The 15,351-nt window shown below is 30.8% G+C and overlaps 1 protein-coding gene across 2 annotated transcripts in view; it reads right to left on the bottom strand.

Annotated features, from left to right (window-relative positions):
* The window catches only part of LOC126881687 (probable multidrug resistance-associated protein lethal(2)03659), a 463,648-nt gene that overhangs the window by 135,325 nt on the left and 312,972 nt on the right, over positions 1 to 15,351 (bottom strand). For both annotated transcript variants that reach the window (XM_050646099.1, XM_050646105.1), the window contains one exon: positions 10,331 to 10,481. In XM_050646099.1, coding sequence (XP_050502056.1) covers positions 10,331 to 10,481 — 151 coding nt within the window. The remainder of the gene's footprint in view (positions 1 to 10,330; positions 10,482 to 15,351) is intronic.

Raw genomic sequence — 15,351 nt, 5'->3', positions numbered from 1 at the left:
TCGCGGAAGGTTCGATCATTAGCCTATGCTAAATAAGACTCAGTTGAAGTAGATAATAGGTCATTAAATTTTGTAAATAGTAGAAAGTAATTTTAGAATGGGAATTAACTATTTTTTTTTGGAAATCCATTAAGCATATTTAGAAAGATTAAAAATTGGTTTTGAGGAATACTGCGAATGAGAGTTGGTGGTGGAAGGTTGATTTGTGAATCTGGAAGGGATATTTAGAAAGTAGGGGAATGAATGAAAAAGATAGATCAGAATGTTTTGAGCTGTCGAGAAGTGAAGTCCAGTAGTAGACGGTAGTGTACGGAGAGTGAGAAAGCCGGTGTAGTTCCGTGAGTGTGGAGTATCTATCGTGGACCGAGAGGTAGGCCAGGTTGAGAGTAAAAGAACCTCCTTGAGCCAAGAGTGTCCCGGTAGCTGATTGCAGTTTCGAAAAAGGTAGAATACAGCATCACGACAGAAGCAGGTACGAGAGCTATACGAGCTAGTTTTCAAAGGAGAACATTACTGAAAGCCAGGACGAGGTTTTGATCGCAGCCAAGGATAGCAGGAAACGGGTCTTGTGTGAAGACATTCTCAGTTCACCAGAAAAAGGTCAGTCTCATTTGTTTGGACATGAATGTATGGGTTTTTCGTATTAAATACCACATTATAAATTGAAAAACATAATAAATAATATCAGAAAAGCTTCATAAAACTTAAATATAATTGTTGCTAATAAATCCTAATAGTTAAATGTTAAAAAAAACTTTCAATTGGAAACCAAAAGGAAATAAGATTCCCATTTGTAAATGTTATGTTTAAGAATAATAAGATCTAGCAAATATTAAGCAGTGATTGCCATTTAAATAAAATAAACAATATTTTGATTATAATTGTAACCCATATGTGTGTGTTATTTTACTCTTTTCTTTCCTATCCCGATTAGGAACCATTGAGAAATACTTAGAAGCCACGAGAGTAAGTAATTAATTTTATAATTCGCCCTGAGATTGAAAACGTATTGATATGTGATCTGGTAAATTAATTAGATTATGATTAATGCATTGATTAAATTAAATGACATATAAGAATATTATCTCATATCAATAATCAAGAACACAACAACTGTCGTCCAACGTGGAAAGCATTGAAAAGTATTTCTAGTGGCAAATTTGAAGGATAGAAAGAGTAAAGCCGGTATTTGAAAATTTATATGCCTGTGGTAAAAAGTGAGATACTTACATTTGATAACATAAAATTTTAGATCTCTTTAGGTACAAATTTTACATAACTGATTTAATATTTTATTTTTACGATATTTACATTTGATATATTTATTGACAATTTATAATATTTGGGTGAGAAAAAATAGTCTTGGTAACATACTAGTAAAATTTCATATTTGGCGGGGACAGTACTTCTTGAAAACAAATGTCTGTGACAAGAAGCCAAAGCAAAGACAACAAAAAACAAAAAGAACATTCAAATCAAGAGAATAATTCAGACCAAGAAGATATTTTAGACACGACAATCATGGCATCAGAACAGCAAGAATTATCAGGAATAGATAAATTATTACAAATGATGCAACTCCAGTCACAAAGAATGGAACAGAAAATGGATGAAACACAACAAAAACTGGATGACAATCAAAGAGAAACAAAACAAGCAATGGATGAAGCAAAAAGGAAAATGGATAAAAATCAGGAAGAAACATCAAAGAAAATGGATAAAGTGGATCAAAAAATGGATGAAACACAACAAAAAATGGATGAAACACAACAAAAAATGGATGAAACACAACAAAAAATGGATGAAACACAACAAAAATTGGATCAAAAAATGGATGAAACAAAAAGAATAATGCAAGAAAATCAGAAGGAAACAAAACAAGCCATAGAAGAGAACAACAAGAAAATGGAGGAACGAATAGAAAAGTATGAAATGAAAATTCAAGATAAAATAAAGGAGCTAACGAATTGCCAGAAAAAGGAAATAGAAAATTTGGAAAACAAGTTTGAAAACGCTATTCAAGCAATCAGAGAAGAAATGGAAAGAAAGATTGCGGAAATCAATATTCAACAAAATGTAGGAGAAAGAAGAGAAATGGTTATACATAGCACAGATGACGTGAAGATAAGGTTTGGCGGGGATGTAAGAAGAGTACACCCAGTGCCGTTCATAAATAGCCTGAAAAAGAAAATACAGCACATCGGAAATTTCGAAACAGCAAAAGAAACTATCAGAAACCATCTAAAATATGAAGCAAGCCTATGGTTCGATTGCAAAGAAGAAGAATTTGACAGTTGGCAACAATTTGAACAAAAATTTTTGAATTATTTCTGGGGAAAAGTCCAACAATTGGAAATTAACAAGGAATTGCAAAATGGGAAATACAATGATAGGATGGGTATATCAGAAAGGACATATGCATTACAAATTTACTATAACGCAATACATTTACAATATAATTACTCATCGGAACAATTAGTCGAACTGATTGCAAGACATTTCGAAGAAACGCTGGAAGACCATATCACATTGCAAAACTACAAAGACATAGATAGTTTATGCCAATTCCTACAAATAAGAGAATCACGTTTAAGAGAAAGAAAATCAAGAAGGTCGCGAGAAGATTACAGGCCCCGAGAAACACAGGATTACAGAGATAGAAACCAAAATAGGAGGGACTATACAAGACGAGATTTTAATCCCAGAAGGGAAAACGAAAATAGAGACAACGGAAGAGGAAATTATGAACAAAGAAATAGGCAATGGAATGAGGACAGAAATCGAGAATACCAGAGTAGAAACATCACACGCTCAAATCAAGAAACCAGAAATAATGGTAGACAAAATGAACAGGGATATCGAGAAAACCGAAACAGATCCGACAGACCAAGAGAAAATAGAAGAGAAGTAAATAATACCCAGACAGATAAATATGACGGAGAGAGACATTATGACGAAAATATAAACAACGATGAGCAACCGGCGTCTTTTCACGACGGCGCTCACTAAAAACCAAAAATCAAACAGGAATCTTTTGTAACCCCAAGGAGTTTATTAAATTGGCAGGAAACAACGAAAAGAAAAATGGAGTTAATTTAAAATTTGTGGATGGATTTATCAACGAGAAACCAATTAAAATTATGATAGACACTGGATCTGAAATAACATTGGTCAACAGAAAACTAATAGAAGAAGTTAACCTAACAAATTTAATTTACAAAATACCTAGGGTAAATTTAGTGGGCGCAAACAAACGGACATTGGCAACTATAAATGAAGGCATACGAGTAATGGTACGACTGGGTAAGAAGATGTATGCACTACAATGTGTAATAATGCCAAACATGTCACATGACATGATAGTAGGAGTTGACGAATTGGCAGAAAAACATGTAGTGATAGATTTTAAAAATAATACGATGAATCTAACAGAAGAAAAAGAAGAAGAACAGGACAAGGAACAGGAGAAACAAAATACGGACGAATCAGGTAAAGAACAAACAGTGGAAATGAATTTGGCAACGAAGCAAGGACAAAGAAGAAAAGGGAGAAAAAGTCAGAAAAAGACAAAAGAAAATGAAACCTGTGGCTCCTCAAAAGAAGAGTTGAGCCCAGAAGAAGAAAAATTGAGAGTATCAAAAGTAAAAGAAAACTGGGATTCCTCAAAAGAAGAGATGAGCTCAGGAGAAGAAGAAATAAAGCTAACAAATGAAAGCGAAAAAGGTATGATCGAAACAGTGGCATTTGAAGAGGAGGCATATGAAAACGAGGATGCAGAATACACGGTAAAAGTATGTGAAAAATCTGAGGAAAAAGACAGAAGATTGATATGGGAAAAAGGGAAAGACAACATAATAGCCGACACTATAACACAGGATGAGGACACTGAAAATAAGGAAACAATTACTCTACAGGTGGGACTAATTAGAGTAATACAAGAAGAAGGGGTATAAGACGTAGATTAAAGTAATGAAATATACAGGGAGTTGGTTTTGCCTCGAGAAAATTTATTTAAAAATGCAGATAAATTTTATCGAATACAAGGCGGGGATTTGTTATATTTCTATTTGACATGAAAATTAAATTTTGATAATTATAAACAGAATTCAATTTAATATAAAATATTTTCAATTTTCTCAACCACGGGCATATAAATTTAGAACAACATGTATACAACAAATTGTTATATGTAATTTTAAGAAGTGATTAGAAGAAGCTTACGAAACTCGGGACAATGCGCCGAGAATAAACAAAGTGAATGGCGCGTACCATTATCGTTGTTCGCGGAAGGTTCGATCATTAGCCTATGCTAAATAAGACTCAGTTGAAATACATAATAGGTCATTATCGTTGTTCGCGGAAGGTTCGATCATTAGCCTATGCTAAATAAGACTCAGTTGAAGTAGATAATAGGTCATTAAATTTTGTAAATAGTAGAAAGTAATTTTAGAATGGGAATTAACTATTTTTTTTGGAAATCCATTAAGCATATTTAGAAAGATTAAAAATTGGTTTTGAGGAATACTGCGAATGAGAGTTGGTGGTGGAAGGTTGATTTGTGAATCTGGAAGGGATATTTAGAAAGTAGGGGAATGAATGAAAAAGATAGATCAGAATGTTTTGAGCTGTCGAGAAGTGAAGTCCAGTAGTAGACGGTAGTGTACGGAGAGTGAGAAAGCCGGTGTAGTTCCGTGAGTGTGGAGTATCTATCGTGGAACGAGAGGTAGGCCAGGTTGAGAGTAAAAGAACCTCCTTGAGCCAAGAGTGTCCCGGTAGCTGATTGCAGTTTCGAAAAAGGTAGAATACAGCATCACGACAGAAGCAGGTACGAGAGCTATACGAGCTAGTTTTCAAAGGAGAACATTACTGAAAGCCAGGACGAGGTTTTGATCGCAGCCAAGGATAGCAGGAAACGGATCTTGTGTGAAGACATTCTCAGTTCACCAGAAAAAGGTCAGTCTCATTTGTTTGGACATAAATGTATGGGTTTTTCGTATTAAATACCACATTATAAATTGAAGAACATAATAAATAATATCAGAAAAGCTTCATCAAACTTAAATAGAATTGTTGCTAATAAATCCTAATAGTTAAATGTTAAAAAAAACTTTCAATTGGAAACCAAAAGGAAATAAGATTCCCATTTGTAAATGTTATGTTTAAGAATAATAAGATCTAGCAAATATTAAGCAGTGATTGCCATTTAAATAAAATAAACAATAATTTGATTATAATTGTAACCCATATGTGTGTATTATTTTACTCTTTTCTTTCCTATCCCGATTAGGAACCATTGAGAAATACTTAGAAGCCACGAGAGTAAGTAATTAATTTTATAATTCGCCCTGAGATTGAAAACATATTGATATGTGATCTGGTAAATTAATTAGATTATGATTAATGCATTGATTAAATTAAATGACATATAAGAATATTATCTCATATCAATAATCAAGAACACAACAATATATATCAATATTACTTAATCAACAACTCAAACTATTCCCGATGCCATGTCAAATATATAAAATTGTCACTGATTGTCAATGTCTGACTGACAATATTCTATTCGACTAAGTGCGTTGTAAGTCGAAGATAGATTTGGAAAATATTACTACGGACATCGTGTTCATTTTTGCGAATCCTGAAAAAAACAATAAATATTTTTGAAAAATTTAAACGCAGAATGAAAGACTAAATTATTGCCGAGGGCCGAAAGTCCCTTAGAATAAATAAAAAGTTTATTTTGAATGAGATATTTGAAATTAAAAATCACACTAAATTTTCTCTTAGTTTTTCATCCCTGTAACTTATTAAAATAAACATTATAGAAGTTCTCAGGGACTTTCGGCCCTCGCTAATAACGTAATCTTTCATTCTGCGTTTAAATTTTTCAAAAATATTTATTACTTTTCTCAGGATTCGAAAAAAATGAATCCCCATTTGAATAGCATTGCAACCGAAAATACGTACCTATCCTCTTAAAAATTTACTTAAACATGTAAATAAATCCGTTTATGTTTAATGTTCTACATATGTATGTTGTTTTCGTTAATTTAAGAAATAAATTAAGTGTATTTTGCATTTTGAGATAAAATTCTGAGAATTCAATAAAACGACACTACCGATGAATCACTATACAAATACTGTACAGGGCGATGTTTTAATATTACTCAAAATAACCTGTTCTTTTTGAAATTCTGGAAATTAGCTAAAAGGGTTCATTATTTAAAACGTATAGCATATAGCACAAGCTGTGGAAGTATTAAAACATATTATGTATAAATTAAATATTTCTTCAAGAAAAGTAGGTTTTGCAAGAAAAGGTATTTTTTTTAAATCTATGGTTCACTTCAGCAAACTTTTAATTCATAGTCAAATTTGATTTTTTATAAAAAATTAAGTAATCGTGTGGGGAAAAAAATAAATAGGTATGCCATTTTAATTGTTTATTTGTCTAATTTGTAAAATTATTATTAAAGTTTTCAAAAACCGTATACGGGGTGAAATTTTTTCTAAGACCAAAACGAACTAATTTTTAAAGCCGGACCTGATTTTTTTTCTAGCTTGAATATATCAGTTGATTGGGTGGTAATAGTGTAACGATTGACCAAAATAAGAGACCCCAGCAAACAGACTTGAGCCCAGTTACGTGATGATTACGTTAAATTTACGGCAAATTTCAACGAATACGTAACTCGGTGATTTATGACGGGAAAAAACGTATTTCAGTGCCAAATCATTCACCTATATATTAGTGATTCCTTTATACATGTTTGTCATTAGAATAATATAAAATCATAATGACGAATATAGTACATGTTTTTTATAATTTTTGTGAATGTCGGTTACATTGCAAATGTACGTTTATTTCACGTAATAATCACGAAACAGAAATAACTTCCTTTGGTTAAATTTTGAGAAATATTTTGGAAAACAAAATTTTACAACGGTGTTGGTTAAATACGTATGGCTTGAATTTTACTCACTGTATTTTATGGACGTCGAAAAATTAGATTTATTTCACGTAAAAGATGAAAATAACAATAATATTTAAACAAAAAGTTTATGATTTCGCTTTTAAGATCATTTATCATAACTATTCCAATCCAACCTTGATTTTTTTCTTTAAAAATATCACAGGAGCTAAAATGATGTTGAGTTTAATTTTCAAATCGCGCGCGGTGATGACGTACTACCAAGCCTTTCTCCACCTTTAAATACCATCACGTGACTAACATAGTTGGTTTGAAAACTAAATTAATCGATTTATCGAATAACACGTTTCGATCGGATTATTTTTTTTATATTATTTTGGTATTGAAATAGATTGTTAGTAAGACCAATTAGTTAATAGTAGAAGAAATTTAAAAACAAAAAGAAAATATGTAATACTAATTTAAAGTAAGTAGAATAGTCTAACTTTAATTTAAAAATAATCGATTTTTATAATCGACTGTTATAACCTCTAAAATCAGCTATCAGCTTCTCACAGTTCTCACAACTAAAAGTGAAACGTGAGGTGCTTTCTTTCCCTCGTTTTATTTTAGGCGGGTTTATTTATAATAATGTCTTTCGTATTAATGTTTATCTCACTGCTCGAGGGTTGAAGTGCCGATGGTGCAATTAGAAAAAACAAGAAGTGTCCTGCTCGAAATAAAAATTGACCTGTGTTGTGTTTGCATATTTTTTAATGTGTCTTTAGGTCGGTACCATTTTTGGTGCATTATCTTGTATAATAATTATACAAGAAAATGTTTTTAAAGTCTCTAAATTCTACTAAATAAATACATTGTTAATACTTTATATTATGCTTGTTTTATTTATATCATATTATATGAGGGTAATAATTACGTGAATCATAAGTTAATTAAGGTCGAATTATTTACGTGAACCGAGGACGTATCTTTCACGTGAAAACTAATATGTACGTTCCCTAAAAGATACGTTAATTAACACGTGTTTACAACGTGAATTTCCCGGAATATTTTATTGCTTTTTAAGGTAAATAACACGTCTATTGAAGAAGAGTTATTCACGTAATTTAAAGACGTATTTTCAATGTGACATTCCAACGAAATTTTCACGTGAAATTCACGTAAGCAATTTACGTATATTGGTGACAAATGTACCCAAAATTCACGTCTTTAACACGTCGGTCTGTTTGCTGGGACACACCGCTCCTACCTTTCAAAAATTATTAGTCCAAGTAATGAAGCTTGAAATAGGACAAAACCTCGCAATTTTTACAGAATGGATCGATTTGCTTGAAAATTTGAAAATAAGTAGTGGATAGTCCAAGGATCAAAATCTATATGATGCCAAAAGGCGCTTTTACCATGGGGGTGGTTGGCACCCCCTGTTGGGGGTGGAAAGTTTTTATTATATTTTGACCGCAAAAAGTTGGTAAAAACGTTCATTCTAAGCAAAAAATGTTCTATACATTTTTTTGATAAAATTAATAGTTTTCGATTTATTCGCTATCGAAAATGTTAGTATTATATCGAAAAATCAATGTTTTTAATCAGTTTTCTGCTAATAATTCCAAAAGTTTTCGTTTTATCAAAACAATCTTACTTAACAAAAATGTACTATTTGAAAAAATAAACAAAACCGTCTTTTTTAATTTTCTTTAAAACCAACAGCAAGCAAGATATACTTTATTATATGTTAGCTCTCCTTTGTCAAATGTTAAATATTGTAGTTTCAAAGTCATAAGACGGGAAAAATATGCATTTTTCGAGAATAACTTGTTAAATATAATTTAAAGAATTTAAAAATATCTATCTCTGGAAATAAAAAAGAAGTCTCTGGCTCAAAAATTAAGTGACTTATAATGAAAAGAATGTCAGTCCCTATTTTTTTCAGCGCAAAAGTGGTCGGAAGCAACCCCGTAATCACCACCCTAATTAAAACTAGTCATTGACCTTATTTGGTCTTATTTATTTATGTATTATTAATAGGTTCGAGAAATTTAACCGACTTAGAATGATTCGTTTAAAAAAAAATGAAGTTAACAGCGATTAACGAATTTTTGTAGTTTGGAAAAATGGCAATTTCTTCTGAATAGAAAGATTAGCATCAGAAATGTGAAAAAATGTTTAAATATTAAATTGTAGCTAATTTAATTTCCCAGAAATTGGTATGAAAAAAATTTTTCTATGACAAAAATTAAGTGAGCTATTGACAATTAAAACTTGTAATAGCATGCAAAAACCACCTTTACCAACCCTTTCAAAGTCACCTCTTTTTGTGACTAAGAATTTTAATAAGATTTAGTATTAACAGGCTTGTAGATCTTGTAAAAACCTACAAAATTCTTTTATACCAAACTTTCTAAGATACAAAATAAAAAAGTTACGGTTAAAAAATCAACATATTTTTTTGAGAAAAAAAAAGGAGAAATCCAATTGTAAGCATAATAATGTAAGTTAGCGGTGTTTTTAGTCATTGGTCTTATTCATTCTTCTTTATTTGTGTATTATTAATAGATTCTAGAAGTTTGACTGGCTTAAAATGATTAGTTTTTAAAAAAACTGAAGTTAAAAGCGAATAAAGAATTTTTGTAGTTTTGTAAAAAATGCCATTTTCTTCAGAATAGAAAGATTAGCATCAAAGATAAGAAAAAATGTTTAAATATGAAATTGTAGGTTATTTAATTCTTAAGAACTTGGTGTGAAAAATTTTTTTCTACGACAAAAATTGAGTGAATAGTAAATGAGTATACTATAGAAGAACATTGATTTTTTTCATATAAAACGAACACTTTCGATAGCGAATAAATCGAAAACTATTAGTTTTATCAAAAAAATGTATATAACATTTTTTGCTTAGAATTATTGTTTTTATCAACTTTTGCTGTCAAAATATAATAAAAAATTTCCACCCCCGAGATGGGGTGGCAAACACCCCCATAATAAAAGCGCCTTTCAGCATCATATAGATTTTGATCCTTGGAACATCCACTACTTATTCTCAAATTTTCACGCAAATCGATCCATTCTGTAAAAATTGAGGGGTGAAAAGCTTGGGTTCCTGGACTATATCAAGAATACAAATTTCTGTAAAAATTAACAACTTGCCCTCTATATTATTAAACAATGAAAGCAGACACTTTTTAATGGTCATTTGTTATTCCCCATAGGTGCCTCCGTACGAGGTAGGAGTATGTACAGTTCCTCATGACTCACCCTGTATAATTAGTAGGTAGTTATTGTTAGCACTTTTATTATTTTGTTAGTCTGTGTTGTCCCATTTCGCAATGGTCATCATAGTGAAGTAATATTATAGTACAGGTAGATTCATAATTTCATTTCAAAGCAGTACTTACTGATCGATTCCACTCTCTTGACATCTCGGCTGGTCTCCAAGAATATAAACCTCATAAAATAAAATATTACTAATACTATTATAGTCGGTATTAGCATCCAAGGACTTAAAGTTCCAATTATGAGACATATGGATAATACTGATAAACCGATCTGAAAATAATTTAAGGTTCATATTATTGGCAATCAATTAATTAAAATAGTGTATAGTCAAAAAATACAGATTAATATCATGTTTCGAAATAGCTTTAAATACTATGAAGTTATTTACTTCTGTGTCAAGACTAATTTGGGAGTGAGTACAATATCTTTAAAAAAATTTATGTGAATGAATATACACACGGATATGGATATGATCATCTGAGATAGTCTACCCTAGAGAGAATGCGAGATCCTAGAATGTGAATATTAATTATTTCTATATTCTAATATTATAAACTCTCTTCATATAACTATACCTAATTTGAAGTAAACGTAGTGGCAGATCCAGGGGCGGGCACGAAGTCATGATCCCCCCCCCAAACTAAATGAAATATCAATTCAATAATCCTAAAAATAAGAAAAACAGAGAGCTGTCAAACAAAAAAAAATTTAGGCCCAACCAAAAAATAATTGAAAACCCACTTATCCTAGGGGTGGTAAGACTAAGTGACCTTGCATCAGAGAAAAGTAATTAAATCTCCCTCAAGATCCATGACCCCCCACCCAAGAAATTCTGGATCGGCCACTGAGTAAACGGCGAACAAAACAATCCTTTATCTTATAGAAAACCTCAACATTTTAAAAACAAATATCTTTGAAACAAAATGTCTAATAAATTAAATAGATATCCTAATAATAATATCGTATTGAATTGTTTTCGGGGAGATCCTTTCTGACAGGTTCTGGTGCCAATTCATTTTTAACCCTATTTCAAGTAGCCTAGTGTTGAGCAAACTAGCCTAAGGACACCCACGGCTTTACATGTTCTCCAAAGCACGGTGAACGGCTCTTACCATTTTTACGTGCTTGGTGCCGAGAATCAAACTCGTGCGCTCTGACTTAGAATTCCAGTATCTTAAAGGGGTGACACACACGCAAACTTTAAGTACGCGGGTTTAAAGATCGCGGAGTTAAGGTCGATTCTCACTATACCTACCGTTCCATACCCATTCCATACACCTCCCATTAAAATTCGATTCTCACTATATGTTCCGTTTACTTCCCATACCCGTTCCATACACCTCCCATTATTTTAACTACCATTCTCAGTAGACGTCTCGTTTACTTTCCGTCGCCTTTTAAATATTGTAAGTATTTTGTTCCAGTTTGGTAACATTTTTATACAGTGATGTGGGAGGGAGTGGATATGACACAAACGATACTTTTGTATTTACTAAATGGGATCACTTGATTTGACACTATGGTAAAGATAAGCGGCGGACAGGTTTTTATAATATGTTATATAATATATGGAATATATGTTTTTAATTAATTATTAAACTTATTAATTATATAATATATTTATCTAATATAATATAATTATATACTTATATATTTTATATACACTCACCAGCACAAAATTCCGCCACCCAAAATTTTTGATTAAGTTTGACAATCTATAACTTTCTTATTTGTACTTCGATTTTCAAGATTCTTGCATTAGTCTGGGCTGATTATTATCGGAGAATAGGCCATTTTTGGGAACAGTTATTTACCAGCAATTTTATTTCTGTAATCGAAGCTTATGATTATATATATTAATAATATAGGTATGCACAGTCCGCAGATAGTGTGCTACTTTTTTTATTAACAAAATGGCGCCCCCAAATCGTGTTTTTTTTTTCAATTCTTGCTCCATAACTCCGAACATTTTCATTTTACACCAAAAACACCCTAACAAAAATTCACCAAAATTAAATTCTGCATAAAGAAATGTTTTTCCTGATCTGCTCCGAAGAAAATTTTCCTCGGAGCAGATTTTCCTTTCCCAACAAAATCTTTAAATTTCAAATAAAGTTTTAGGTAAGTAATTACCTACCAATAATTAAATAACTCGGTGACATAAAGCTTTCTTAGTTTAGATTATAGTTCCAGAAGCCGGTGAAAATTAAACGAATATTTTAGCAACAATTCAATTGTTAATTAATAATTTACGGTCGCAATAATAACCAAAATAATTATGATACACTGATCAAACTTTGAAATCTTATAAAGATGAGATGCCTATTTAATATTTTATTGACAAAATATAAAATTTTTAATTTTTCTGAATAATCTTTAAAATGTTTAAAAAAGTAATTATAAACAAATTAACGTTCCTCAGAAAATTTTTATTATATTCTAATTTTAAAAAATAGTTAAAATGCGTATTTCATAGATCTTGAAAATGAATCCTTCAAACCTTTTTTGCAACCATTTGCAAAAAAGTTATGAAACAGCAAAATAAATATACGATTACTACATTGTTTATAATTTTTTTTAATTCTTTCAAAGCATAAAAGTGAGTTTAAAGTACAAGCTAATTACTTACAAAAAATATCGATTATTAGTTTAATGGTTATATTTTAATTAAAGATTATAAATAATTTTTTTGTAATTTACACGCGCGTAAGTAGACTAATACACTACCGTAGCTAAAATTTTCACTCGAAGCGACGACCGCCGCGCGACGTACACCGTCCACATACACAACTCGCGCGAGTTTAGCGTGTCAGTCGCTTCGAGTGAACATTAATTTTATCTCCGGCTCTGTATTAAGTCTACTTTCGCGCTAAAAATTACAAAAAAAAATCATTTTTAATCTTTGATTAAAATATAACCATTAAACTAATTGATATTTTTTGAGAGTAATTAGCTTGTACCATAAACTCACTTTTAAGCTTTGAAACAATTAAAACAAATTATAAACAACGAAGTAATCGTATGTTTATTTTGCTGTTTCATAACTTTTTTGCAAATGGTTGTAAAAAATTTTTAAAGCATTCATTTTCAAGACCTTTGAAATACGAATTTTAAGTATTTTTAAAATTATAATGTAATAAACAATTTCTAAGAAATGTTAATTTGTTTATAATTATTTTTTTAAACATTTAAAGATTATGCAAAAAAATGAAAAATTTATATTTTGTCGACAAAATATTAAATAGGCATCTTTATAATCTTTCTAAGTTTGATCAATGTCTCATGATTATTTTGGTTGTTTTTGCGACTGTAAATTGTTAATTAACAATTGAATTGTTGCTAAAATATTCATTTAATTTTCACCGGCTTCTGCAGTTATAATCTATACCAAGAAAGCTATTATTTCACCAAGTTATTTAATTATTAATAAATAATTACTTGCCCAAAAAATTTATTTGAAAATTCGTGATTTTGTTGGGAAAACCCACATTTTCCGAGGAAAATTTTCGTCGGAGCAAATCGGGAAAAACATGTAAAATTGTATAATGACCTCTATGTAGAATTAAATTGGGGTGAATTTTTATTTGAGTGATTTTGGTGTAAAGTTAAACTCTTCGGAGTTATAGACCAATAATTGAAAAAAACACGATTTGGGGGCGCCATTTTGTTAATAAAAAAAGTAGCACACTATCTGCAGACTTTGCATACCTATATTATTAATATATAGGATCATAATATTCTATTCCAGCAATAAAATTGCTGGTAAATAACCCTTCTTTGTACTTTACTAATTAGACCAGCGTATTATAACTATTTTTTTTTCAGAAAAGATTATGCAAAAAAACGAAAAATTTATATTTTGTTGATAAAATATTAAATTAGCATCTCATCTTTATAATCTTTATAAGTTTCATCAATGTATCATGATTATTTTGGTTATTATTGCGATCGTAAATTGTTAATTAACAATTGAATTGTTAAATTAAATATTCGTTTAATTTTCACCGGCTTCTGGAATTACAATCTATACAAAGAAAGCTTTGATGTCACTAAGTTATTTAATTATTGATTAATAATTACTTAAGTACCTAAAACTTTATTTGAAAATTAGAGATTGTTGGGAAAACCCGCATTTTCCGAGGAAAATTTACGTCGCAGCAAATCGGGAAAAACATATCTCTATGCAGAATTTAATTGCGGTGAATTTTATTTGGGTGTTTTTGGTTTAAAGTTAAAATCTTTGGAGTTATAGAGCAATAATTGAAAAAAATACGATTTGTCTGCGCCATTTTTTTTGGGGACAAAAAACTATCTGCGGACTTTGCATACCTATATTATTAATATATATAGGATCTTATAATTCGATTCCAGCAATAAAATTGCTGGTAAATAACTTTTCCATGAATTTTGCTAATTATCCCAGAGTACATCAGTTTGTAGGTAGGTACATGTATTGATGTAGTTTGTTATTCCGGTAACATATTTTTTTTGCTTAGATGGCATTATACGGGGGTGAATGGAAGCGTCGTATTTTCTCCTAACCTTAGAAAATTCTGTAGAACAATTGGAGGGCTGATTTTGTCTATTTTTGTATTTTCCTAGAGGTATCAATAAGGCTTTGTTTTTTGAATTACCCGAATATCTCCTTTTTTGTAAGAGCTGTGAATAAAAACACTGTTTTAAAGGTTTTTTTAATTAAAAGTATCTAGCGAACTATAATTAAGAAAACAAAACAAAATTAACAACAAAACAAAAAAATCAAGAGCGGGTATGTATAAGTCTTGCAGCAGCGACTGCTCGCAATCTGTTTGGCATCGAAAAATATGTGTAATCCTTGCCTGGGGAATAGCCCGATATTCCTCTACCAGGGTCATAACTGTACCAAATTTTCAAGAGGTCTAGGATGACGCCGAATAGCCTTTTAATTCATCCCATAAATTATCAATAGGATTGAGATCTGGGCTGCAAGCGGGTCATTTTAATCTTATCAATCCAAACTCTATTTTATGCGTCAATCAGTGTTTTTATTTACAAAAAATGGTACAGCTCTTACAAGAAAAAAACTATTGGAATAATTCAAAAACAAAATATTACTGATACCTCCGGGATAATATGACACGACTATGAAACAAAATCACCT

This window comes from Diabrotica virgifera, chromosome 1 (genome assembly GCF_917563875.1).
Source record: "Diabrotica virgifera virgifera chromosome 1, PGI_DIABVI_V3a".
In the NCBI taxonomy this organism is placed as follows: domain Eukaryota; kingdom Metazoa; phylum Arthropoda; class Insecta; order Coleoptera; family Chrysomelidae; genus Diabrotica; species Diabrotica virgifera.
This window is presented reverse-complemented; position numbering and strand designations above follow the sequence as displayed.